We start from the raw sequence: 24,557 nt of genomic DNA, 5'->3' as shown, positions 1-24,557 counted from the left end.
ATGCCTGTTGCCCAACCCCAATCCTGTTGCCTCATATAGGCAAATTGGGTTAAAAATGGCAATACTAGCAATTAGACACTCAACTACTATATGGGAGTGGGGATGAGTCATGACCTGCAAATAGGCTCCTGTGCTGGTAAAATCTCTCCCCTCTGAGACACACTCTGGTTTTTACATGAGCAATCCCTCTACTGGGAGTGTCAAGAAATGACTCCCTTGGCTTCAGTGGAAGACTGTGGGGCCAATAGTTCCTCTCAGATTGGCCCCACTCCATTTCTTCTTGCTTAAGGTGGAACCACCTAGACATCTATTAAAAAGATATGCTACTGTTTCTTATCTATGGCCCTCCTGTCTTCAGCCTCACTTAATTGTGATTAATCAATAAAAATAATATCTTTTCAATCTCCTGCACCTTTTTCAGAGCAAGCTGTGAATAAACACCCAGATTGCTTTTTCGCTTAACAGGTTCCCATGTCATCCACCAAAGACTATCACAGACTTCCAGAGAGTGTGCTATTGCCAAGATATTTTAGGGTATAACAAGCTTGAGAAGAGAAGCAAGTTTATGAAAACATTACAAACATTGGGAACATTACATCCAAGTGCTTCCTCTTCCTCCAACATGACCAAGGGCTTATTGTACTAAAGAACAACAATTATGTTAAAGGATCTTTATTATTCAAAAAATAAATAACAAGATAATCACAAAGTCACTCTGGAAGTGATGGAGATTGCAGGTAGATACAATAGATTTCCTTTAAATACAGTAAATACAGTCATTTCACAATGAGGAACAGACATGCTCAGAAGTGTTCTTCCTGCTCCCTGCCTCTCATCCACAGCGCTAGAAATAGGGACAGGGTGGAAATAAGATAACCAATTAGCAATGACCCAACTGTGTGTGTGTGTGTGTGTGTGTGTGTGTGTGAGAGAGAGAGAGAGAGAGACAGAGAGACACAGAGAGAAATTGAAAGAGACAGGTAGAGAATGTGTGAGTGTTAGAGTGCTGGTGTGGGAGCAGGGTTTCTCAGGTCTCCACTGCTGTTGACTTTCTAGAACCTGGCCTCCTCCATCAGGGCCACAGGGGCCCAAAGTCAATGATAATTGTGAGCTGAACCTCCCCATTTCCCTTCTGCATTTTCACTGATAAATCAACTAGATTATCCACTGAAAGACACTGCACATAGAGAAACAAAACGGAACTTGGTTAATTATTTGTGGTTTACTCAGAATTCTATCTGTGCATAATGACCTTGTCTTTTCATAGGATTCTCTGGACTTGCTGCTGCAGAATATAATCTCTTATGGAGCAAGACCTGTTTTGGCTTCACTAACCCTGCCATTCCTTTATTATAGCCCTGCATGCCTTGGGATATATAATAAATAGTACTCCATGAGGAGGATCCTAGGGTTATAAATAGGCAGTTCAACAGGGGGTGCTTTTAACTGCTTCTGTGTGTTACGAAGACCACCAGCATGAGCTCAGCTGCAGTCCGTGTGGTAACACTGTTCAGAGTTTGAGTAAGCCAAATGATGTGAAACCGGTCCCGTGGTTCACTTGGCTTGCATCAGTCACATTCACAAACACCGAAGCATCCGCTTGCAATTCAAATACTCCTCCCAAGTGGATGGATTGCTGCTCACAAGTTTTGGAGGAACTGCGGGCATTTGCTGCTCTGAGTAGGATTCGTTCTGATCCACCAGAAGACTTCAGGCATAAGCTGGCTATAAATGGAGCTTGACTTGAAGGTTCCTGATTGGAACAGAAGGTGACTTGGGCATAGATATAATAGAATCCTTGTCTTTTCACTTTCAGCTGTTTTCCATTTTCAAGAGTTACCAAAGTGTTGCTCATGGTGTAATATCCTTTTTTAGCCCACTGTAGAACTGTAACAGAATTGGAAAATTTGTGGTGAGGAGAAGCAGAGCAGGGTTCACATTCTAACAGAAAATGTAGTTTAATGTTGGATACTGCTTTGTGTAGGAATGGATTGTCAAGGCTCTGTCTAGGTCTCAGTGTCTCCAGAGAAGTTTTGTCTAACAATTCAGCATGGGTTTTAGAATCAGACAGAGTCCCGCCTTTTTACAAGATTGGGCAAGACAATATCTCCAAACTTAATTTCCCCATTGACAATACAAGGCCAATATGAAGTACACATGAGGTTTTTCATAATGTTCATGGAAAGTGCACATTATGAAAAAAAACAACTATGCATTCATTTTTTCAGAAGAATAAACTTATCCTTTAATTTCATTTTCAATAACTTTTTGAAGTGTCCTCATATTTCTGAGACTTGTGAGAATTATATTGCAGTGAGTTTCCCTCTCCCTTTAGAGTTCTTAAGCCCTTAAACTAGATAAAGTACAAGTGATTTTAAAATTTCACATCATAAATTATGCATATCAAATCATTCAGGCAAAATCCCTGCTAATATCAAGATGGATACCTTGCTTGCCTTGATTTTTACAAAGTAAAGAATTTTTAGTCTGCCTGTTTCAGCTTCAGCCCAGAGAAAAGACCCCATTTCTTCCTACCTGACTGTATTGTGGCAAACCCAACTCTCCTCCCACAGCAGGGACTAAAATTAGGCAAGGAAGTATGAAAATAAACTGTGTGTTCATTTCACTGTGTGTTTTGATCTATCATTGTAGTGGGTGCTACCAACTTGAAAGTACCCATATTCTTGTGGCTAAGCCAGAGTATCCACCAACAAGGTGCCATTTTATTGGCTGAGAGGTTGAGTGGGTTCAAAGTAGTGTGTGCACTCAATTTCAAATCTCAGCTCCCACAGAGAGTGAGATTGACTATTGAGGCTGGCAGCTGGGGGAGAAGTGAAAGCTTAGACACATTTTCTTCCTTGAGCTTCTAAAACATTGATTCTTATTTGGTGGTCTTAGGCTAATTGGGGCACAAGACCCTATCTAGTTAGAGTCATTCTTTAGTAGCAGTGAGACATCCTGAAATGCCTGATGTATTTGGACCCTCCTCACTACTCCAGAAATCATGCCTCCTTACGATGTTTTCACTTTGGGGTAATTTAATTGAGAAAAAGGGGTAGGTTCTCTATCTTATAGTCCACTAAGCTTACTTTTAATTTTAGTCCTTGCTACGGGATATAGGTCAAGTTCACAGCAGCATGACAAGGTAGGAATGGGATGTTTGGGACTAGGGTGGGGGAAGAATGCTACTGTCTTTCCACCTGATCCTCTGCAGACCAACTCTGATGCACAATATAAAATATTGTAAGGCCAATATCAGTCATGAGACTTTTGGAGGAATATGAGCTCCATGAAATATATACAGGGCAATGATTTAGACACAGATGGGCAAAGGACAGTGAGAAACTGTTCTTCTAGGTTTATCTGCTGTCATCCAATCCAAAAGATAAGGTGACATGTGAACAACCAACTCGGACATGGCAATATAATCATGATGTTCTCCCATAAGGGTATTTTCTGAGAAAGCTGTAATTGACATAATTATTAAATACTGTGTGAATAATTGATATTAATGAGGAGCTGTATGCCCCTACTCTGACATTCCAGACATGATGAAATAAGTAGCAGCACCTTAAATTTGTATAGTACTTGGCAGCATAACTTTTTTCCACATTAACTTTTTTAATGATCAACTCTCCCCACTACGCACACACAAAATAGGTGAGTCAGGAAATGATTGTTTAGGTAAAGGGACTTACCTAAGGTCACCCAAGAAATTACTGGTCATGGCTCCTGAACCTCAGTTTTCAAAAACTCCCTTTCTAGCGCTCTTATTCCCAAACCATGATCTAAACCACTCATGCAAGTGTTACACACACTGAGAAGCCCCAGCTGCCTCAGATCTGAGGTGGTATCTCTCTCTCTCTCTTTCACACACACACACACACACACACACACACACACTATTTAAAACTCCATTGAAGAGCACTCTGCTTAATTTTTCAAAGACTGTTTTCATGCTTTTGCCTTTCTGCAGATGGAGAATTTTATGCTAGCGTGTATGTTTCCATTCATTTATCAGATGCAACACATTCTCCAGTACCAGCTACTGCAAGGTACAAATTTGGGAAAAAAATCTAAAGGCTACAATGATGGCAGAACATATATGGAAATAAAATCGTTCAGAGTTGAAAAGATCACACTGTGTTGTCTGTTGTTACTTCATTGGAAAATATAACGTCTTGGCACCTATTGATCTCTACAGAATGATTTTACTTTTAAATTCCCTGAGGTTGGCTCCAGTGAGGCTGGGGTTAATCATTCGGGGACTGACAGATGGCAGGAAATATCCTCTGAGGCCCATTTACACCAAGAGGAGGGGTTAGGAGGAGGGGTACTCTATTGCTCCTATGCTGTCAAAATAATAGTCCCTGCACCCAGTAATTTATCATTTAGAATCAGTCATTGAGCAAGAACATAATGAGAGCATTGGGATTGCTTCCCACCTCCTCTTGTCCTGCTAAGTCCCATCTTCATTTAAGCTCACTTTGAAGACAAAGGAGAGCATATGAGAGATGTATGGGTAAGTTTGTAAATGGGGACTCAGAGAAATAGAGAAGCCTAACCATTAGGCTGCATTGCTCTAGCATCGCAGCCTTCCCTCTTGGGTGGATGACACTCAGTTGCTGTGGCACTTACCAGATGATGATTTACTACTGGCCTCACTTATGAGATGTGCTGCAATTTGAGGATCCTGATCACCTGAAATGAAACCAGAGGTGAACTGTCAGGCCAAGGTAACATAAAACTTCCCACAGAACTATTTGGTCCAGTTACACAACTGTGTAAAATAGAGACTGCCAAAGTAGATTATGCAAAAGGTAAGGTGTGAAATCCTCCCCAATGAAGGAAAAGGTGGTTTCTAATATCACAGTAATTGAATTAGTTGTTTCCATTGGTTACATTCTCCTAACAGTTTTTCAACACTTGATTCCGCTTTACATAGATTGAAACAGGATGCTAAAAAACCTGGTCTTCATTAAGCATGCCTTGAATCTTGCTTTTTAGTAACAGCCTTAGTGGGTCCAAGTTTGTGCCTACATACTTGGCTAGGAAGATGCTTACTGTGTCTGATTCAGTCAAACAGCTGGGCAAACTATTGCTTTTCATGTGAAAGTCCTGCCCCTTGATTAGATGTGCTGGTTCTTAACTTCAGAATCCATTATGGAAGTTTCTTCTTTCCAATTCGAACCCTGGTGTCAGGTACTTTGTAGATGACCCACAAATGTTGAGGTACATTGCATGATCTACATGACTTGTTAAGTTTATCATACTTGAAGTCTGCTAGGTAGCATCTGCATTAACTGTTTCCTCAAATGTCACTTTAATTAACAGCCAATATGCTGCCATTTGGCATATCTTGAAATCACGCTAAAGATGAGACCTTCCTGTAAATCAGAAGACCTTTTAGCATGCATACCAATGGTTAAGGCCAACTCTGAGAACTCACTTTCCCTCAGAAAACCCTATCTATGTCACTTTACATACATATTTTTTTGTGTACAACAGTTTTGCACAAGTCATAGCATCATGTTCACTACTTTTATGATATGATAGTCTCTAAGAAATCTCTTCTTTATCATACTTTGCTTTTCAAGTCACTTCTGGCATTATTTTGTTGGTTTGGCATGCTACATTCTAATTGGAACAAGGAAAAGTTGGTGTCTCCAGAAAAGGAGATAACTGGGTGAGGAAAAGGCCTGGAAAGTGTCATAGAAGGAACAGTGAAAAACACTGGGATGTTTAGCCTTGAGAAGAAAAAGCTCAATCAAGATCAGGGGCTCCAGTGGCTGTCTTCAAAATTTGGACAACTGCTTTGTAAGAGATGAATTAGACTTTGTTTAGTACAACCCCAAAGAGCAGAATTGGGTCCAATGAGTGGAAATTACAGAAACAAATTTTGACTGAAGAGAAGGTAAGATCTCCTTCTGGTAGTATAGTAATCTGACTGCAATTATTAGAACCATTCAAAGGTAGACCAGGCTGCCTTATGAGGTAGAAGGTACCTCATCTGTAAATGTGTTAGATCAGAGGCCAAATGATCAGTGCTGTTGTGAACAAATTCTGGTTATGGTGCTGTATTTGAGAATCTTCAAGGTCCTTTCCAACTCTGAGACATTCAGAATGCTCTGACTTCACCTGCCATCCTTCCCCATAAAAAACTGATTATTGAGGAGTTAGTGTTGCTGCTACCAAATTATGACTTTCCTGTCATTTCTCCCTATGTAAATAGTACCAGGATTAATGTTTTCTTTGATTAAAGTATTGAACATAATGGAATTTCTTCATACTTGGTATTGTCAGCCTTAAAAGAGCATAGTCTTACCCATGAATATATATACATGAGGCCTTCCTGAATCACAGGAACCAAGGAAGGTGTGAATTTGACAATTGTGTTCCTGTTTTATTTCCAAGGCTAAAAGTTCCCTGATTTAACACTGGATTGTTGAATATGATCAATCTAAATCTTCCTTTTAGTTTTTAAACATCATTGAAATTGATTAATAACAACTTACCTTTTTGCATTTCAAAATTTATTTCTTTCTTCGGCTCCTCTTTGTTTAGCATTATATCCTAAAAGAAGAATCATAGCAAAATGTCATTTTGAAAGAGGCTCTGTTATGGGGTTTTAGAGTTATCATTCATTTGGTATCTGTCATTACTCTGTTGCCTGCTTCTGGTGAGGATTATCATATAGACTCAGATGCTGTCATTAATTCCATCAGACCAATTGGAAGCCCATGGCTCTGACAGATGATCTGACAGCCCAGAAACCTCAGGGGAAAATCTGGAAGCAAAACTGAGGCCTTATTATCTACATTCCAGTGTTCTCTCTAGATGAGAGGCTGAGATACTGACCCTTCTGATGACCCTGACCTCCCTGCCTTTGACACATATTGACAAATAAGGTTAAATGTGGAGATGATTCCACCCTAGGAACTGGCATATGGAATATTATTAACATAAAGCATGGTGTGTGTCTATTAGAATAAAATTGGTCAGAAATCTTGTAGGAAAGGGCAATAGCAAGTTTGACCCTGGGAGAGAACTCTTAGAGTCTGAAAAGACTCTCAGACACTTTAAATGTCAACATCCCTTTCAATGGGCTGAAGAGATTGTCCTGTTGAGATGATTGTCCTGTGTAGCCTGTGTTTATTTAGAACAATCAACATTTAGGAAACATAGGTAACCTTCCAATGTTGTTGATGTTCAAATACAAATACAACACTTCTGAAAATATTTCATTTCACTTATAAAAGGATAGATGGCTATAGGAAGAACCTAACAGGAACTTCCATTAGCACAAGTTGGAAGATAATAAAGAATATTATTATCATTTTAAAGACACTGTACAAAAGGCCGGGAGAGCTTCACTGACCAGTATGAAGTCACCCAAAAAGTCTAACATTTAAACCTACAGTAGAAACTGAGCTCACACATTCACATTCATGAATTGGCCTCCTCAATTCATTCTATCAGTCTATATTCTGAACACAAAGGGAGAAGACAGCAGTATTTTCACACCTTCTGATAATCAAAGTCCTATGCTGCTTCCCATTCCTGAAATTAGTTGTCTATAGGGCCCTTACTTTGAATTCTTCCCCTAGAAGAAATTTGTGTTGTTACATTGACTGTGTTGCTGTAAGCTCAACTCAGTTCCCAGATGTGAGAACATAAGTCACAGAGCCCCAAAGGGAACCTGAGCCTCGAAAAGCTCACATGGGCCACAGAGCTTAAACTTTCCATTTGAGCTGAAGTGGGGCGCTATGAAAAACCAGCACAGGAAAATGTTTGTGAGATAACAAGTAAACAAATGACTATTTAGTGTCTTTTCAAAAACTGGAGTGTGATGATTGAGGTTGAGATACTTTTAGGCTAGGTGGTTGCATTGGTGTCAGGGCTTGGCAATGAAAACGTGAAGTCAGCAGTTTGTCTTTTATTCGCCTAGCCTTGCCTTTCCGTGAACTTTCCCCCAGCCACACTCCCTAGAGCCTTTTTTTTAATTATTGGCATCACTCCATATCTCAACTGAAATTCCTTTTTAAGTTGAATTTCAGAAAATCTGGGATTATTTTTCTCTTAGTGGGCACCCTATGTGGCAGTTATGAACACACTGCCCTTTAACTCGAAAAGGCAGTGCTTTGAGCCTATCAAAGGCATCTCAGTCATCAATAGGCAGATAATCAGAAAACTAAACATTCTAGCAGGAGGTGGAGTGCGTAGTAAGTTTTAAAGTGAGAGTATGCTATTCAAAATGATGCTTCTGCTTACCCTAACATGAACCCTGAATCCTATCTTTCACTCAAATGCAAACTTGGTGCTATCTGCCTAAGGAGGTAATGAATTCCTTGTTACCAGAGGTGTTCAGAGATTGGGTGAATATTTGGTAGGAACTGTGGAGAGGAGACAGAAGTACTGGATTGAGAATCAGATTTGAAGATTTCTGAAATCTTGTTGAGACCTATGATTTGAAGTCCCCAAATTCGAATTTAAAATTGCTCAGATGCAGCCAGCCTGTGGCCCAAAAAGAAAGCATGGTAACATTAGCTGAAAAAATACAAATTCAATCTGGGGTTATGATGAGTTGGTCTGCTCTGTTAAAAAAATCTAAAATACTGTTTTAGAGTGAGAAATTTTGAAGAATGGATATTGGAAATGGGGGTCAATCATTGGAAAATGATTGAATAGCTAGAGGATTTTGTAGCTAACCATTGTGTGTATCCTAGGCATTGAGTAGGTTCTACATCTGCAAAAAGGCAGATCCTTGGTCACAGGTAAGCAAATCACCATGTCCCTGGTTGGCATGCTTGAGAAAGTCTGCTTTTTCAAATATAAAACCTTGGGGTTGTTCCTTTGTTAATACAAGTAAAAGCAAGGAGGCAAATCTGGCTCCTTTCCTTGCTCCTAACCCAGGTAATTGATTTTAGAAGCATGACATCTCTGATCCAAGATTAAATCATGAAGAATTGGCAGTTCAACTATCAAACTCTCAGTAAGAAAGAAAGGGAAAGACAAAATTATTAATTCGCTCTTACTGCCATTGGAGGGAATTGAGGACTGATAACATGATGAAAGAATGTCCGAGCTGACCCTTATAGATAATCTCAACCTTCTCACTTTATATATGAGGAAACCGAAGCCCAGACAGATTAAGTCATTTGCTCAGAGACTCACAGCCAAGCACTTCCAATATGCTTTTTGGATGGTTAAGCAGTGTTTAGAAAAATTGCAATGTTTTACAATACCATGTAATGTGAGGGTACTTCAAAAAGTTTGGGGAAAACGTCATTAAAAGATAAGCTTATTCTGGTGCAAGAAATTTGAAATCCATGTATAGTTTGTTTTCCTAATATGCATTTTCCACGAACTTTTGAAGACTCCTTGTACTGACAACTATTCTTAAAGAAACGGACTCACACGATGTTCTAAGCTGGACTGTATTGCAATTAAAGTGTTAGGAGTTTCATATAAAATCTAGTTTCATGTATCAAACCTGAAAGCCAGCAGGGAATTTAAGCTGCATTCTGATCCCCATGGGTGACTCAGGAATAGGCTCTTAGATCTTTCACTACTGGATTAAATTACACATCAATGATAATACAGGAGGGCAGGGGTAAATTCAGAAATAAGATCTTAAGCCTTTTTTCTCCCCCATTAAATTAAACATCAACTACATGTGAGAACTAATTCCTGTTGGATAATCCAGGTACCTATCCACCTGGCACAGAGCTACTCTCAACATGGAGTATTATATCCTAAACATGACCCCTAACTGAGTGAGGGCCAAGCATGTATTTGAATGAGTTCTCTGAGAGAGAAATACACAGAGAATTCTCAAATTCTCAATATTATGTCTTGGGTGAAAGAATCCTTTGACCCCATGTCTATGGTGACAGAATTAACATAAAGATTCCAAAATTCCCATTTTATGTACCCATTATAGGCTACAGTCACTAATGACTTCATGCTGGCTAACAGCCTAATGGGATAAAACGTTTAATGGTCTCTGGTCATGACTGCCAGAAGAGGACTTGCTTCATGAGCAAGTGGTATTATATGGGGTCTGGTTTGAAGGGTGATGAGAATATTCATTTCCCATTCCTCCCACCTCTCCTCACAATAAAAGGGAAAGATCTCACTATCATACCATCATCAGAAGAGCACTGGAAGTGCTAGAGACGGTACCAGTCTTCAAGAGACCCTACTACACTGAGTTTAGGCAATGTTTCACTTGTGACTGGGCACATGGCAGTAACCAATTGTTATTGATTCCCTGGGAAATGAAGATCAGATCATGGGTTCACAGTGGGAAGGCATCAAGATTTAGATGGGACAATACAGAAATACAAAGAACAAACTTGATGTCCTTCTTAATTTTGCTCAGTGGTATATGCATGAGATTGCAAGTATGTGTGAGTATGCCCGTAAGACTACATATTTTCCCCACACAAAGCCATTTTTGCTCTTATCAAGTAGGAAAGTGCATACTTCTTTCTTTTCCTTTTTAACATAGGATGTTGCCTTGATTTATTTTGTTTATAAACACACTCACACACATACATCCATATCCATGCATGTATGAGGATACTTCAAAATCTTGATGGAAAATGGAATTTAAAAGCAAGTTATTTTGGCATCCCCAGAAGCTTGACATCCATGCATACACAGGGTCTTCACAATGTCCATGGAAGTACATATTACAAAAACACTGTTGCATGGATTTCTAAATTGTTTGCACCAAAATAATATTTTAATCTCATTTTTGATGAACTCTTTAAAGTACCCTTGTATGCATATATATACACACATAGGTGGGCATATATTTACATATGCGTGTGTGAGTGAATAAAAAATGTTTAAACCTTTACATAATTGCATTTCAGTTTCCCAACTGATCAAACATAGTACAACTTTTAAATGACATTTTTACCAACAACTGAGTGCCTTACCTTGACGAAGCCTTCAAACTGGCTTCTAATTTCCTTACAGTTCAGTAGGGATAAGGACCCTTCTCCTTTGTTGCATCTCTGTATCGTTTTCATGAATACAAAATCCTCATGAAGATTCCTTTCATCTTCTATCTATTTAGAAATAACAAGGATATGAGAAGTGTCATTCTGAGGGAGAATGCAGCTAATGACATCTTCCTCCACATTCACTTGCACAGTACCAGTAACAAGAGGAGGAATTGGAGGACATAAATGGAGAATGACAAGTTATTATGTTGGATTATTGCTTTTTGGTATTTGCCATTTATAAATTAAAAAAACACAACATTTAAGATGTCATATTATTGAAACCCTAGGTAGAAATCACAGCCATTCTAATTAACTCTCATTACAAACTGAAGTTTTTCATTATTCTATAATTGTCATATTTCTAATCAACTTATAAGATAGTTTTCTGGTGAGCTAACTTACCCAGTTCATTTTAGGGTTACTGATACAGTACTTTACAAAAAGAAGTTAATTTGTAATGTGTGTCCATTAACTCACGTTCTAATTACATCTCTCTCCCTTCTGAACTTCAGTGTTTGCGGAAAATAGTTGCATTTTTAAAGAAGTCATCTTTTATTCCAGACTAACAAGATATTTTATTTTCCAACATCTTGGAAAAATTAAAGGTATGTAATTCACTTGTATCATCCCCAAATTCTGTGTCATTTTCTTACTGCCAAAAATCAATTTTAAAGACTCCAAACAAGATCCTATTAGCCGGCGGCTTTCATTGTCATTAGGAGCACACCTAAATGTGAGAGTCTTTTGATTCTAATCAGGCCACTCTTCCCCCTTTAGAGGTGAGGGAGGGTGGGAGGAAGGGCCCACCCAGACAAAAGCAAGCAAACAGATCCAGAAATCCCCCCTTTTCACTGGCAGTGAGCCCTAAAACTCGAGTAAATCGGTGGACTGCCTCAAGCCTCACTTATCCTGATAGAAAATCCCATGGCCTTGATTCTAGGTCTGCGGCCCAAGAGAGGACAGAAAGGCAACCCTGCAAAAATCCAGCTGCTTCCCAGACACATCTCCCACATCCAGACTATTAGGAGCATTAATTTGATTGATTTTCTTCTTTACATTTATCATAGTTATTTTGACAAAACAGTCAGTAATGCCCCTCAGTAGAAATACATAAATACACGGGAAGAGAATTAATCTTGGTGGTTATCTTTTCCTAGGAATGAAAAATAATCTACTAAGTTATTCTAATCTTTTGTTCCTGTATGTCTAACCATTAAAGAGTGTGCAACATTTCAGGGAACTTGAGCAGCTTCCAGCTACAATTAGCGTTCAAAGAATTATGCACAGAGTGTCACTAAACGATTGCAAATTTCAGGATTTATCCTTGGCTATGCTTATGTGAAGCATTATGAGATCTGAAATCATATTGATGCTCTCCTTCTCTAGTTTCAAATTTAAAAGGAAAACATTGTATCCATCAGAAAAAAAAATAGCATACTTTTAAGCCAAACGTTAACTAACAGTTATGGTGCCTCTTCATGTGCCAAACACTGTTTTGAGCTCCTTACATGACTAACCTCATTAACTGCATAAGATGGATACCATTACCATAACCATTTCTCAAATGTGGACACTGAGACATAGAAATGTAACTTGCCTATGATCACAGAGCTTATAGGGACAGAGCCAAGATTTGAACCAAGGAAATCTGACTCCAGATCCCAAGATCTTAACATAATATTAGGACATAAGACTTCACTGACTTGACAACAAACATTAGGACACAAGACCATTCATTTACTTGGGTTCATACCATCATCCACCATTTGGAGAGAACTAAAACTAATCAACACACAAGTCAGTAAGGACCCCTAATTTACTTTTAAAAGACATTTGGTTCATCTTACCTTGTCCAACCTTCTATGAAGATATACAGCAAAAAGCGCTGACCCTATCATCTGGGTAATAAGAAAAACAGTAAGTAAATACATAAAAATTTTCATGCTAACAGATGGTCCAGTGGCCACAGAACGAGGAGTAGGTTGGCTGTACGTTTCGATCATGCTGGGTTGCAGTTGAAATGGTATCTTCTGACCAAGAAGGTGGCAGAGGCAGCATGAGAAGACTGTCAAAGTGGCCACCTTACTCAGGATTAGTTAAGAGCACACAATCGTCGCAGCCCACACTTCCTGGAAAATGTGCTTCGTAGTCTTCTCTCCCAGCAAAAAAGTTACGTAAAGGTTTTTCTTTTTTTAATTATACCCATATCATTCACTTCCAGGCTTTCCCTTTTGTTAGTAAAGAAGAAACAAGTTTCTTCTTCCATATATTCATTCTTGCCTTGAAATGTCATAGACTCCTTAACAGACAATGGCCGTATTTTCCTATCGCTGTCTAACTTTTTGGGTTCACCAGTTTCAAGGAAAGTGACAAATTAATCCACCAGCAAGACACTTATTTCAATTTCAATCTTACTAATATAAAGCGGGAACCTGGCACACGGAGAAAGAAACAAATGTCAACAAATGTTTGGATTGATTTTACAACTGGTGCGCCACTAGCTAATTGCTTCTCAAGATATCACCTCTTTAATATTTTAGCTCAAGAAATTGCAGCGGCTGTTAAAGTCAAGTTTATATGGCATAAATTAAAAAAGAGTGCTGACAATTATTAAATAAAATTTAGCTGGGAAGCTAATGCAAGAAAAATAAACTTCTCAAAGGAAAAATAAGTAGGGTCTTGATGGAAATCAGGCCAAACCTGTGAGATTGAAGTTAAAGTAGGAATACTAGCGCTTAACTTTGTCAAGTCACCTGTCTACACTATTCAAATCCATCAGATAGTTGCTGAAGCCAGTCTAATAGTTCAGAGTAGTGGAAATAGGCTATAGGTAAGAGACCTGGACCATAGTACTTTCTCTACCAGTAAATTGCTATGAAACATGGGCAAATCACTTTACCTCTCTGGACCTCACTTTTCTCATATCTACAGAGAGTACGTGCCTTGCCTATCCTGTAGGTTATTGTGAAGATCAAATAAAGATGTGCATGAAATAAATTTGGAGAATGTTAAGCAATAGACAACTCATTTTGGAATTTGGTTGATGTGAGATATGAGTTTTCCAAATGATTTCCAGCTCCTTACATACTGGTAAAAAATGAATGAAAAATAATATAAAAAATCCTGAAGTTTTGACAATGAATTGTATCATCGAAGTGTGCAGGATTATACGTTTCTGTTTGGCTTTTGCATCATCTTATCAGATTGCCTCCAATCTAAAAGCAGCTGTGGAAATCCCTACCCCACAACCCAACCTGGTCTGGAAACCATGATAAGATTGCTTTGGTGATTCCTATAAAATTGTTTTGAGAGACACATAGGAAGCATAAAAACTGCTCTGATAGGCATGCTGTCTGTATAGTTAGCACCTGCTTTCTTCCCCTCCCACGCACCAGCATCCTGTCCTGCGCCCATATCTATGTAGCTTTTCACTACATCTGCCAAGTGGGTGGCTTCGATGCATGTGATGAACTTTGATCAGTCAAGTTAGAGGCTTTGGTTCTTAGACAAGTAACCTTAGTTCCGCTGAAGGAAAATTATTATGAGAGCCAAAATGGGCTCAAGGACTTCTCCAAGGGCAACTTCAAATAATTACCAAATGCCAGAGCTGCAAGGACTCCCGTGAAGATCAGTTCAAGCAAGCCCTGAGAGAAAGGATGCTGAAAGAACCACAGACACCGACAGTGTCAGGATTTGTTCACGCTATCAACTTCAAGAAAGAGTTGTTTTCTTGCCTCCACTTCTTGATCTCCATCCAGCCTCTTGCAATCTGTCTTCTGTTCACAATATTCCCCTGCACCCATTGCTATTATTGCAACAATAATTTTGGCTGAATAGTTGTTAGAGTTCATTTTTAGTGACCTCCCTGTTCTCTGTTGTCATCCTTCTTAATATTCCTGAATTCTCTATCACCATGTTCTCAAGGACTTCTGCCTTTCAGATTCCTTTTTCATGAGACCCCTGTTTTTATAGCCCTAAAACTTTGGTATCGCCTGTCCTCATTCTTCTTTTCTAAACCCTCTCCACTTCCCTCCCCTCCCTTTCTTCTGGTTCTACACATTTTCCATGGGTGATATCCATCTGTGTTCACAGTTTTCACTATCATCTTCATCGTGATAAATTCTAAATCTGAACTTCAGACTTGTAAGCACAGCTACCTCTGAATATCGCTACTCAGATATTCCATAGTTACTTCACAGCTGACAGATCCCAAACATAATTCACCTCTCTTAAGGTGTTCTCTGTCTCAGTGAATGGTCCCATAATCCATCTAATTAATTACTCAGAGACCTGGAAGTCACCCAAGAGTCCTCCCATTCTCTCATTCCAGATTGCTCTTCAGTCCCAGGGGCTTCTTCTTCCCCAAAGTTCCTTGATTGCCACCATTTTTCTCAATGCCCAGTGCCACCATCCTAGTGCAGGACCCCATCCATATCCTTTTTTTGTAGATTATTAAACTGTACCATCTGAATTTATCCTCTGTTTCCATTTCTCATGTACCCCACCCATCTTCCACAGTCAGAGGAATATTAATTCTTTTCAAAAAGATTTACTTATTTATTTTAAAGGCAGGGTAACACATACATACAAAGAAATCTTCAATTTGGTTAACTCCCCAAATAATCACAATAGCTGTGGCTGGGCCAGACTGAAGCCAGGAGCCAGGAACACCAAGTTGGGTCTCCCACGTGTGGCCAGGGGCCCAAGTACTTGGGCCATCCTCTGCTGCCCTTTCAGGAGCATTAGCAGGGAACTGGATCAAAAGCAGAGCTGCCACAACTGGAACTGGTACTGCATGCGGTTTTGTCATCACAAGCCACAGCCTAAACCACTGCAACACAACACAATGCCCCACCTTTTAAAAAAGATTTATTTTGAGGAGAGAGAGGAGAGAGAGAGAGAGAGAGGGAGAGAGAGAGAGAGAGAATGACTTCCAAATCTTACAAATGACCACATTCTCTAACCTGCTTAGACTCCCTAACTGTCCCAGATCCAAGCAAGCACGTTGACATAGTGCTCTGGCAGGTTCAACATGAATAGAATCAGCTCCAGAATACTCGGCTTCTGCTTCAGTGCTTGAAGCCTTCTCTTTTTTCCATTCTTCTGTTTGGTCCTCTAGCTTGACGCAACAATAGGCTACTTTCCCAGCTTCCAAACAGAAGCTCCTATTCTCTAACAGAAGCCCTGTGTGTCAGGATCACTGATTCTTGTCTACCCCCAACAAGGAGAGAGGGTCATGGTGATGGGCTCCCATTTCAAGTCTTCTGCTGCCTTATATGCCCAGAAATGATTCTCAAACTTGGTTTCAAGAAATTTGTAGATCCATGGAGTTTGTGAAGGTGCCTGTAGTCAAAATCAAATATTGGCAATATATTCCTTATTTTACAGAAAGAATTGTTAATAGATTAAATTGCCTAGTTTTTCATTAATTATTACACAGAATTTGTTTCTGTCACCCCTTTTTTACTCATGGTTTTCTGCTAGCTAGCCACTGATCTGTAGCTAATAAGCATCAAGGGAAAAATTTTTAAAAACAATGGATCATAATTCAACAGCTTGTTTTTGGTGTGAATATGCTTGTGGTTATGATTTTACATTGATAACATAGAACATAGTCATAGTTTCTACTAGGAAAAATATTTCCAGTGCATACGAAAGAGTGAAATTTATCGGTGTTTTGTTTGTTCCATCAAGGACTCTTTTTCCTGAATATGTCTGGAAAACTCACGTAGAGGACAGAGTCTTGATTCTTTTTTTTTAAGATTTATTTATTTATTTGAAAGGCAGATTTACAGCAAGAGAGGGGCAGAGACGTTCCATCTGCTGGTTCACTCCCCAAATGGCCACAATGGCCAGGGCTTTGCCAGGCTGAAGCCAGGAGCCAGAGCTTCCTCCAGGTCTCCCACATTGGTGCAAGGGCCCAAGGACTTGGACCATCCTCTGCTGCTTTCCCGGTTGCATTAACAGGCAGCTGGCTCAGAAGTGGAGCAGCCAGGTCTCGAACCAGTTCCCATATGGAAGCCAACGTTGCAGGCGGTGGCTTAACCCACTATGCTGACCCCAGAGTCTTGATTCTTCAGATGGCAAATAACCTGACCCCTGCTCCTATTTCTCTCTTCATCTTCCACAACTCACTCATGTTCATCCATGAGCACCAAGCATATCAAGCCAATTTTATCCCCCTAAGCATGTTGTGCTCTTCATGCTGTTCCCTGTGTATAAACTGATTCCCTTCTCTCTTAACCACTAATGTTGAAGTAAAATCTCTCTTCCCAGCCAATAAGGTTCCCTCTTATGTGCTTAGTCTGTTACAGCATTTGCCACATCGCAGTATATTTGACTGGTTTGATTTCTTTATCATCAGTTCCCAGACAAAAGCGACTTTTTAAAATAAATCTCAGAATCATTTGATCTAACACATTTTAAGGAATTAGTAAATATTTGTCAATTTTTAAAATTTTTTTTAGAGAGTTAGAAAGGGAGATTGTGAAGGAGTCTAACCTGGAAGAATAGTACTGTCCAGGCTCTTTGGTGATACAAATAGACATGTTGGTTTTAAGATTTCTTCTAGTCCTTTCATTACCTTTCTTTCCTTTGGAGTCAGTTTTTTTCCCTTCTCTTTCATGTTGGCAGTTTTCCTGAAGTGTCTGGTGATTCTCAGTTGTTTGATCGCATTTATGAATGAAAAACTCTATTGGTTATTCTGGGTGGATTCCATGGATTTCCGCTTCAATTGTATTGATCTATTTCCCCCGCAAACCCTTCTCTGGAATAGGAGGACTGACTGTGGCTTCTGTTTAAGTGGGTAGTGCCTGCAAACAGGCAGGTTTCTATTTAGGTCATGTGGGTGGAGAGGCAGGAAGACCAGGGACCCTCCACAACTGATAAAGTTAAGAGGGCTTTTCTCTGGGGGTGGAACTCTTTAGAGGGTTTCACTCTTGACTGATGCTAGTTCTCCTTTTGTTTCTCCCTTCTATCTGTTGTGGAGGTACCAGTACCCTCCCTAGTGCTCTCCCCAGACAACTTTCACCTGAGTCCAAGACCAAATGCTACTGCTAACAAAAGGTCCACAGGGGAAGGAAGAATATGGGAAAAGCCTCCCACCCACCTGCCATCCATCCCAGATGTTTCCACTGCAGCCCTTTAACGCATTCCCATAATTATTGCCTCCCAGCTGAACTCTGCTCTTCACATTTGTTTTTGACTATGAGATTGCTGTTTTCTTGGGAAAACATACTTGTACTCTTGAATTGCAATGTTTTCTACTCTAATTTCTCTGTTAGTCCATTTAATTGCCTTTATTGCTTTCTGGTTTCCTTCAAAATTTGTTACATCGTTGTCACTTTAGCTTATTTCTCATGGTTGTATTGGCTTCTTTCTTTTGACATTTATTTTTGACTAAGTACTGTAATATGTTCACATGGTTAAAAATGCAATAGATACAAAAGAGTGCAATACAAAATCTTCTTCCCATCTCTTCCTCCTGGTCTTCTATTGTCAAAAATGTTATAAATTTTTATATATCTTCCAGAAATGCTTTTATGCACATTTAAGCAAATATATATTCTTTCATCATTTTTTTACACACAGTAGTATATAATACATTCCCCTGCACCTTTATTTTTACATTAAAAGGATTTGTTATTTTTTTTAAGTTGGAGTGATAGAGAGTAAGGGAGAGAAGCATAGAGAAAGAGAGAGAGAGAGAGAGAGATCAAGAGAGAGAGATCTACCATCTGCTGATTCATTCACCAAATGCCAGCAACAGGCAGGGCTGAGCCAGACCAAAGCCAAGAACCAGGAACTCCACTGAAGTCTCCCACATGTGTGCTAGTGACCCATGTACTTGGACTATCATCTGTTGCCTCTCAGGCTCATTAGCACAAAGGTGGATCAGAAGTGTGGCACAGGGGCTGGCGCTGTGGTGTGGTGGTGATGCCACCGCCTGCAGCGCCAGCACCACATATGGGTGCCGGTTCAAGTCCCGGCTGCTCCTCTTCCAATCCAGCTCTCTGCTATGGCCTGGGAAAGCAGTAAAAGATGGCCCAAGTCCTTGGGCCCCTGCAACCACGTGGGAGACCTGGAAGAAGCTCCTGGCTTCGGATTGGCAAAGCTCCAGCCATTGTGGTCATTTGGGGAATGAACCAGCAGACAGAAGACTCTCTCTCTCTCTCTCGCTCTTGCTCTCGCTCTCGCTCTCACTCTCACTCTTTTTCTCCCTGCCTTTGCCTCTCTGTAACTCTGCCTTTCAAAAAATAAATCGATCTTTAAAAAACAAAGAAGTGTGGCATAACAGAGACTTGAACTGTCACTCTGATGTGGAATACAAGCATCCCAAGTGGCAGCTTAGCTCACTGGACCACAACGTCTGCCACTGCATCTTTGGGTTTCTTTTTTATTCATTTAACAATTTATCTTGGAGATTGTTCCATGTCAACAAAACACTCTATTCTTTTATGCACTTGCGTAGTACAGTAGTTCTTCTTGGTTTTAGTCGATGCCTGAAAATATGAAGTGGAAAAATCCAGAAATACACAATTTATAAGTTGTAAATAACTTTAATTATAGTATATTGTTAGAATTGTTCTCCCTTGTTATTATTACTTATTGTTAATCTCTTACTGTGAACAATTTATCAATTAAACTTTGCCAAAATCTTATGTATATAGGAAAAAACCAAAGTCATACACTCATATTGGTTTTGATCTTGCTATGATTTGAAAGTATCTCCCTAAAATTCATGTGTTGTAATCTTTTTTTTATAGGAGAAATAACTTTTTTTAAAACTTTTATTTAATGAATATAAATTTCCAAAGTACAGCTTATGGATTACAATGGCTTCCCCCCCATAACGTCCCTCCCACCCGCAACCCTCCCCTTTCCCACTCCCTCTCCCCTTCCATTCACATCAAGATTCATTTTCGTTTCTCTTAATATACAGGAGATCAGCTTAGTATACATTAAGTAAGGATTTCAACAGTTTGCTCCCACACAGAAACATAAAGTGAAAAATACTGTTTGAGTACTAGTTATAGCATTAAATCTCAATGTACAGCACACTAAGGACAAAGATCCTACATGAGGAGTAAGTGCACAGTGACTCCTGTTGTTGACTTAACAAATTGACACTCTTGTTTATGGCCTCAGTAATCACCCTAGGCTCTTGTCATGAGCTGCCAAGGCTATGGAAGCCCCCTGAGATCACTGACTCTGATCATATTTAGACAAGGCCATGGTCAAAGTGGAAGTTCTTTCCTCCCTTCAGAGAAAGGTACCTCCTTCTTTGATGGTACCCTTCTTTGATGACCCGTTCCTTCCCATGTGTTGTAATCTTAATTCTTCATGGCAGCCATGCTTGGAAATGGAGACTAATGGGAAATATTTCAGTCATGGGGGTGGAGATCTCATGAATGGGTGAATATCCTTCTCATATGAGTTTCCACTCTAACAGGAATGAATTAGCTATTAGAGAACAAATTGTTGTAAAGCAAGGTCATCCCTTGTGTTCTCTCTCTTTGACGTGTACCCACTTGCCCTTCCCCTGTTTGTCATGAATTGGAGCAGCATCTTAGGTGAGTCTGCCAGATCTGGGACATCCCAACCTTCAAAATCTTCAGCCAAATTAAACCTCTTTTCTTTATAAATTATCCAGTCTCAGGTATTGTGCTATATTAAGAGAAAACAGAGTGAGGTACTATCTACCATTTGAGGCATCCACTGGGTTCCTTCAAATGTATGATGTATTCCATCTTATGAATGATATATCATACCTTATTTAATCCATCCCCTATTGATGAATATTTAATTTTTTTCCAGTCTTGCGGTATTCTAAAATACTGCAACAATATCCAGTACTTATTCATTTAAAATTTTTTTTTCAGATATTTTCATAGGATCTGGAAGGCTGAAATCCACTTACATGTTAGCGTCAACCAATCAACATATAAACAGATCACACTTAAAGGCAGATGATTGCAGAATTACTGTTTACTCACCACACATCATATTTTCAAGTTTCTAATGCAAAGTTCAAGTGGCCTCAAGGATTTTGGCTGTCCCATGTGAGATTCTCCTCCAGGGTCTGCAGCAGGAAGTCAAAAATGAGGTGTTTTCTGGTACCTCCATCCAAGATGCTGCCTTTGTTACCTACACTGGTAAGAAGCAATTTCAAGAGACGCTTCTCTGAATCAGTTTATTTGTTTAAATCAACACTCACTAAGTGCTTACTGTGGATCAAGTGCTAAGCAGGACCCTTGGGATACAAAGGAAAAGATGATAATCCTTGCCTTTCGAGGAACTCCCACTACAGAGTAGCTGATCCAAACATGAGCAGACAGTCCCAAATAATGTGAAAAGTGTCACAAAAGAGATGAATTCAGAATGCTGTGGGAACACTAAAGAGGAATATCTGTCCAGCCAGAGGAGCTGAGATAGAAGAGACATCAGGAAAGGCTCCCTCACATCCAGACTTGTAGCATTCCACTGACAAATTCTAACATCGAATGTTCTTCTGCTGTCCTTTATTTTTCTAGTCTGGAATCTTCACCCTTGTGCAGATTGTTTTCCAGTTGGCTATATTTTCTCTGAAACTCCAAAGTTTCAAGAAGAGTAAGGTAGGAGGGGATTAAGTGGATAATCATTTCCAGCATAGACAAGTGTGGTGGGGACCAGGGTTGTTGGGGGTGTTGGCCTGGTTCCAGATATTCATTTAGATAGCGTGATCAGAATGCTCAAGCTGTTTTCCAATCAGCTGCTGACCTCCATGCAAATTCTCCAAGGTTAAATTTCTTAGCAAATTCTGTTTCTTCATTGAAGATGTTCTGACCTCACTTCCAAATTTGTAAGGAAAAATATTGTACTTATTTTTGTTCTTAGGCAAAATATACAGTTAAGAGTTGCTGCTACTTGGAAGAAGAACTGGGCTAAGGAGAGGCGAGTTTTACTTTTTGCTCTTTACTCTTATGCTCATTGTATTATTTTTGCAATGGACTTATTTTACTTTTATGAGAAACTATTTTGGACAAAGTTTTTATCCAAGTCAAACTTTACATACAAAAGTGCACAAGTCATAAGCTAAACATAAAGTATACATACTCATTGTAATTATTACTCAGTTGTAGACCTTTACTGATCTCTCAGAAAACTCCTCGTCTCCTTCCAATCATCTGCACTGCTCACAAAAGTAAGCACTATTCTCTCTACATCACCAAAAATTAGTTCCAACAGAGAGTTTTAGTTGCTCCTTATTCTACTAGCACTTTATGTCATCAATTTTCTTATCTTAGCCATTCCAATAGGTCTCTACTATGATCTCATTGTGGTTTTGATTTGCATTTCTGTTAATTATGTTAAATATTTTTGTATATGTTCATTTGCTATCCATATGCTCTCCTTGTTGTTAACATCCCTATCATTATAGAACATAATAATTTTTTCAATGCTAGAAAATAACTGTGCCATTAACATGATCAGGCAATATTCCTTGAATGTAACAATACTTCTGAAAGGCAGATTGAGGTGGTGGGAGTAGCCAAAATTTGGTAGCAGACATTCCAAACTATTGTACTTCCTTGTGGGAAATTAGGCTATTTATCCCCTTTGTGCCTCATTTGGTTTGTGAGTAAAGCAGAATAACAATTTGTGCTTCACAGGGTTGTCCTGAGTATTAGTTGAGAAGATGATGTGAAGCTCCTGGCTCTGTGCCCGACACAGTAAATGTTCATCAGTGTCCTCTCTGACCTTCTGGGAAAGTCTGGCAAGAGGACAGAAGAGAGAAGGTTGCTCTTGAGGCAGTCAGTGGCTCAAGCACCTGCAGGACAATGTGACTTCTATTTCTCTGGTTATAAGGAAAAATCTCTAGAGTTGAGTCCCAGAGGCAGGATTCTGCCTGATTCTGTCACCTTACCCTCTGCTGTCCTCTTCCCCCAAATACAGAAGGGGGATCCTGCTTAAAAGGGAATTCTAGGAGAAATTTCTAGTCATAACTGGGATGTTGGATGCTGTCAAACCCCGTGTACAACTTTAACACCTCTACTGTGTATTTAGCAGGACACAAGTTGCCAGTGACATCTTTCTATAGGACTCCAAAATGTTCTTGCATTGATGTGTGCTGTGGTAAGACAGTCGGAGTGGCTTTGTGTCTAACATCAAATGGTCAAAATCCTCTCAGCAAATAACTGCCCAGCACTTAGTGAGCGCTAGGCTCTCTGATAGGTCAGGGAATCCAAAATGAGAAAGAAAGGACTGCTAGTTAAGGAGATAGAAAAGCATGAGGTCACAGTGCACTGGGTAAACACCACAATACAGAAGTGCAGAGGGCACTCAGCATAGAGCAGGAGTAATGGTAAAGAGGTGAGAGGGTCAGAGGAGGCTTCCTGGAAGAGGTAACTTTAGAGTTGTGAGGGCATTCTCTGGGCAAAAGAAGAATGCTTTCCAGGACATGCAAAAACACATGGAAGAGCTCAGAGCCTGGAGACTAGGGTCTTTTTCTTTTCTTGAGGCTACATGCTTGGGACCAAAGCCTGGCTCTGGGTTCTGCACAGAACCCCAACTACTCCCAATAGGCCTTTAAGGTAGAACACAGATTATCAGGCCTTTATAGTAAGAAAAAAATTCCCTCTGTTCCAGGGTGATGGAGCTCAGGGATCAGGTGCTCTCTGCAGGTGGGTACATTACCACACCAATTTTCTTTTAAAAATCAGCCTGATGGGATTGACAAGTTAACACTTTCCTATGTGGTTCCAGCTCATTTTTAACCTCCCTTGTTACAGTCCCAGCCTGCCTCCTGCAACTGCCCAAGAGATACTGAACTCTGGCTACACTCTAGCTCCATGCCCAGAAACACAACTTTTCCCTGGGTGCCCCTAATTAATCCCTACCCCAACCCTTCTTCTTAACTGACTCATTAAGGGGATCCATCTCTCTCTGTATCTCTCTGCTGCTCTCATCAGTTTTCCCTGTGGTCCATTCCTGATCATTCTTGAGAGCTTTTTCTGAAATGAACCCTCTACTCCCAAGCTATCTCCAAAGCATGGGGCCCTAACTCAAGAAACTTCTAGATCTCCCACAGTATCTCCTGGAGCTAGCTCCATTGCTTCACAAATAGGGCAACTGAGGCTCAGAGGAAGGGAATGACTTACCATGGTCATGCAGCAAGTTAGTGGAAGAGCTGAGACTGGTCTAGGCTTTGTGACTTCCAGCCCAATGCACTTTTCCAGCAATCAGGCTTTCTCTTGAAAGGCTTGGGTCTTCTAGCAACCATCAGCTCCCACCCACTGACTGCATGGTACACCCATTTCTGTACTTCCTTCCTGAGTCACTTCATTAAAACCAAAGCTGGCCCGTCCAGGCTTCTGACTCAGCAGCCCCACAAAGATTGCCCAGCCATGTCTACATATGATTGAAGAAATGCCAGGGGCAGGAAGCATTTTTTCTTGTTGGTTGTGTGGGGAGTGCTAAAGGAGGCGGAGAGATTCAATTTAACACTAAACTGTGAATGGAAGTTGATCTTTCAGAACAACTGTACCACAGGGATGATAG

The 24,557-nt window shown here is 39.9% G+C and overlaps 1 protein-coding gene and 1 long non-coding RNA gene across 2 annotated transcripts; both read right to left on the bottom strand.

The window, feature by feature from the left end:
• Positions 1–1,510: 1,510 nt before the first annotated feature.
• Positions 1,511–13,021, bottom strand: CD40LG (CD40 ligand). The gene is made up of 5 exons (NM_001256781.1): positions 12,866–13,021; positions 10,950–11,081; positions 6,516–6,573; positions 4,639–4,701; positions 1,511–1,887 (listed from the first exon to the last, which is right to left on the bottom strand). The coding sequence occupies exons 1-5, from the start codon at positions 13,019–13,021 to the stop codon at positions 1,511–1,513; spliced, it is 786 nt and encodes a 261-aa protein (NP_001243710.1).
• A 5,289-nt stretch (positions 13,022–18,310) lies between these two features.
• LOC138847635 (uncharacterized) lies at positions 18,311–24,317 on the bottom strand. Its single transcript, XR_011385559.1, has 3 exons — positions 24,158–24,317; positions 21,014–21,099; positions 18,311–19,519 (listed from the first exon to the last, which is right to left on the bottom strand). It is a non-coding gene; the product is annotated as an uncharacterized lncRNA (long non-coding RNA).
• Positions 24,318–24,557: the final 240 nt, after the last annotated feature.

This window comes from Oryctolagus cuniculus, chromosome X (genome assembly GCF_964237555.1).
Source record: "Oryctolagus cuniculus chromosome X, mOryCun1.1, whole genome shotgun sequence".
NCBI classification, from domain to species: Eukaryota; Metazoa; Chordata; class Mammalia; order Lagomorpha; family Leporidae; genus Oryctolagus; species Oryctolagus cuniculus.
The sequence above is the reverse complement of the archived record's forward strand: the minus strand, read 5'-3'. Positions and strand labels throughout refer to the sequence as shown.

What these genes read in the sequence shown, in the direction of transcription:
- CD40LG (NM_001256781.1), bottom strand. Translation starts at nt 13,021, where the DNA reads ATGATCGAAACGTACAGCCAACCTACTCCTCGTTCTGTGGCCACTGGA. An exon ending in AAATTTTGAAATGCAAAAAG is followed by an intron (nt 4,702 to 6,515) that starts GTAAGTTGTTAT and finishes GTTTCATTTCAG; the next exon opens with GTGATCAGGATCCTCAAATT. An exon ending in CAGTAGTAAATCATCATCTG is followed by an intron (nt 1,888 to 4,638) that starts GTAAGTGCCACA and finishes ATTCTGTTACAG; the next exon opens with TTCTACAGTGGGCTAAAAAA.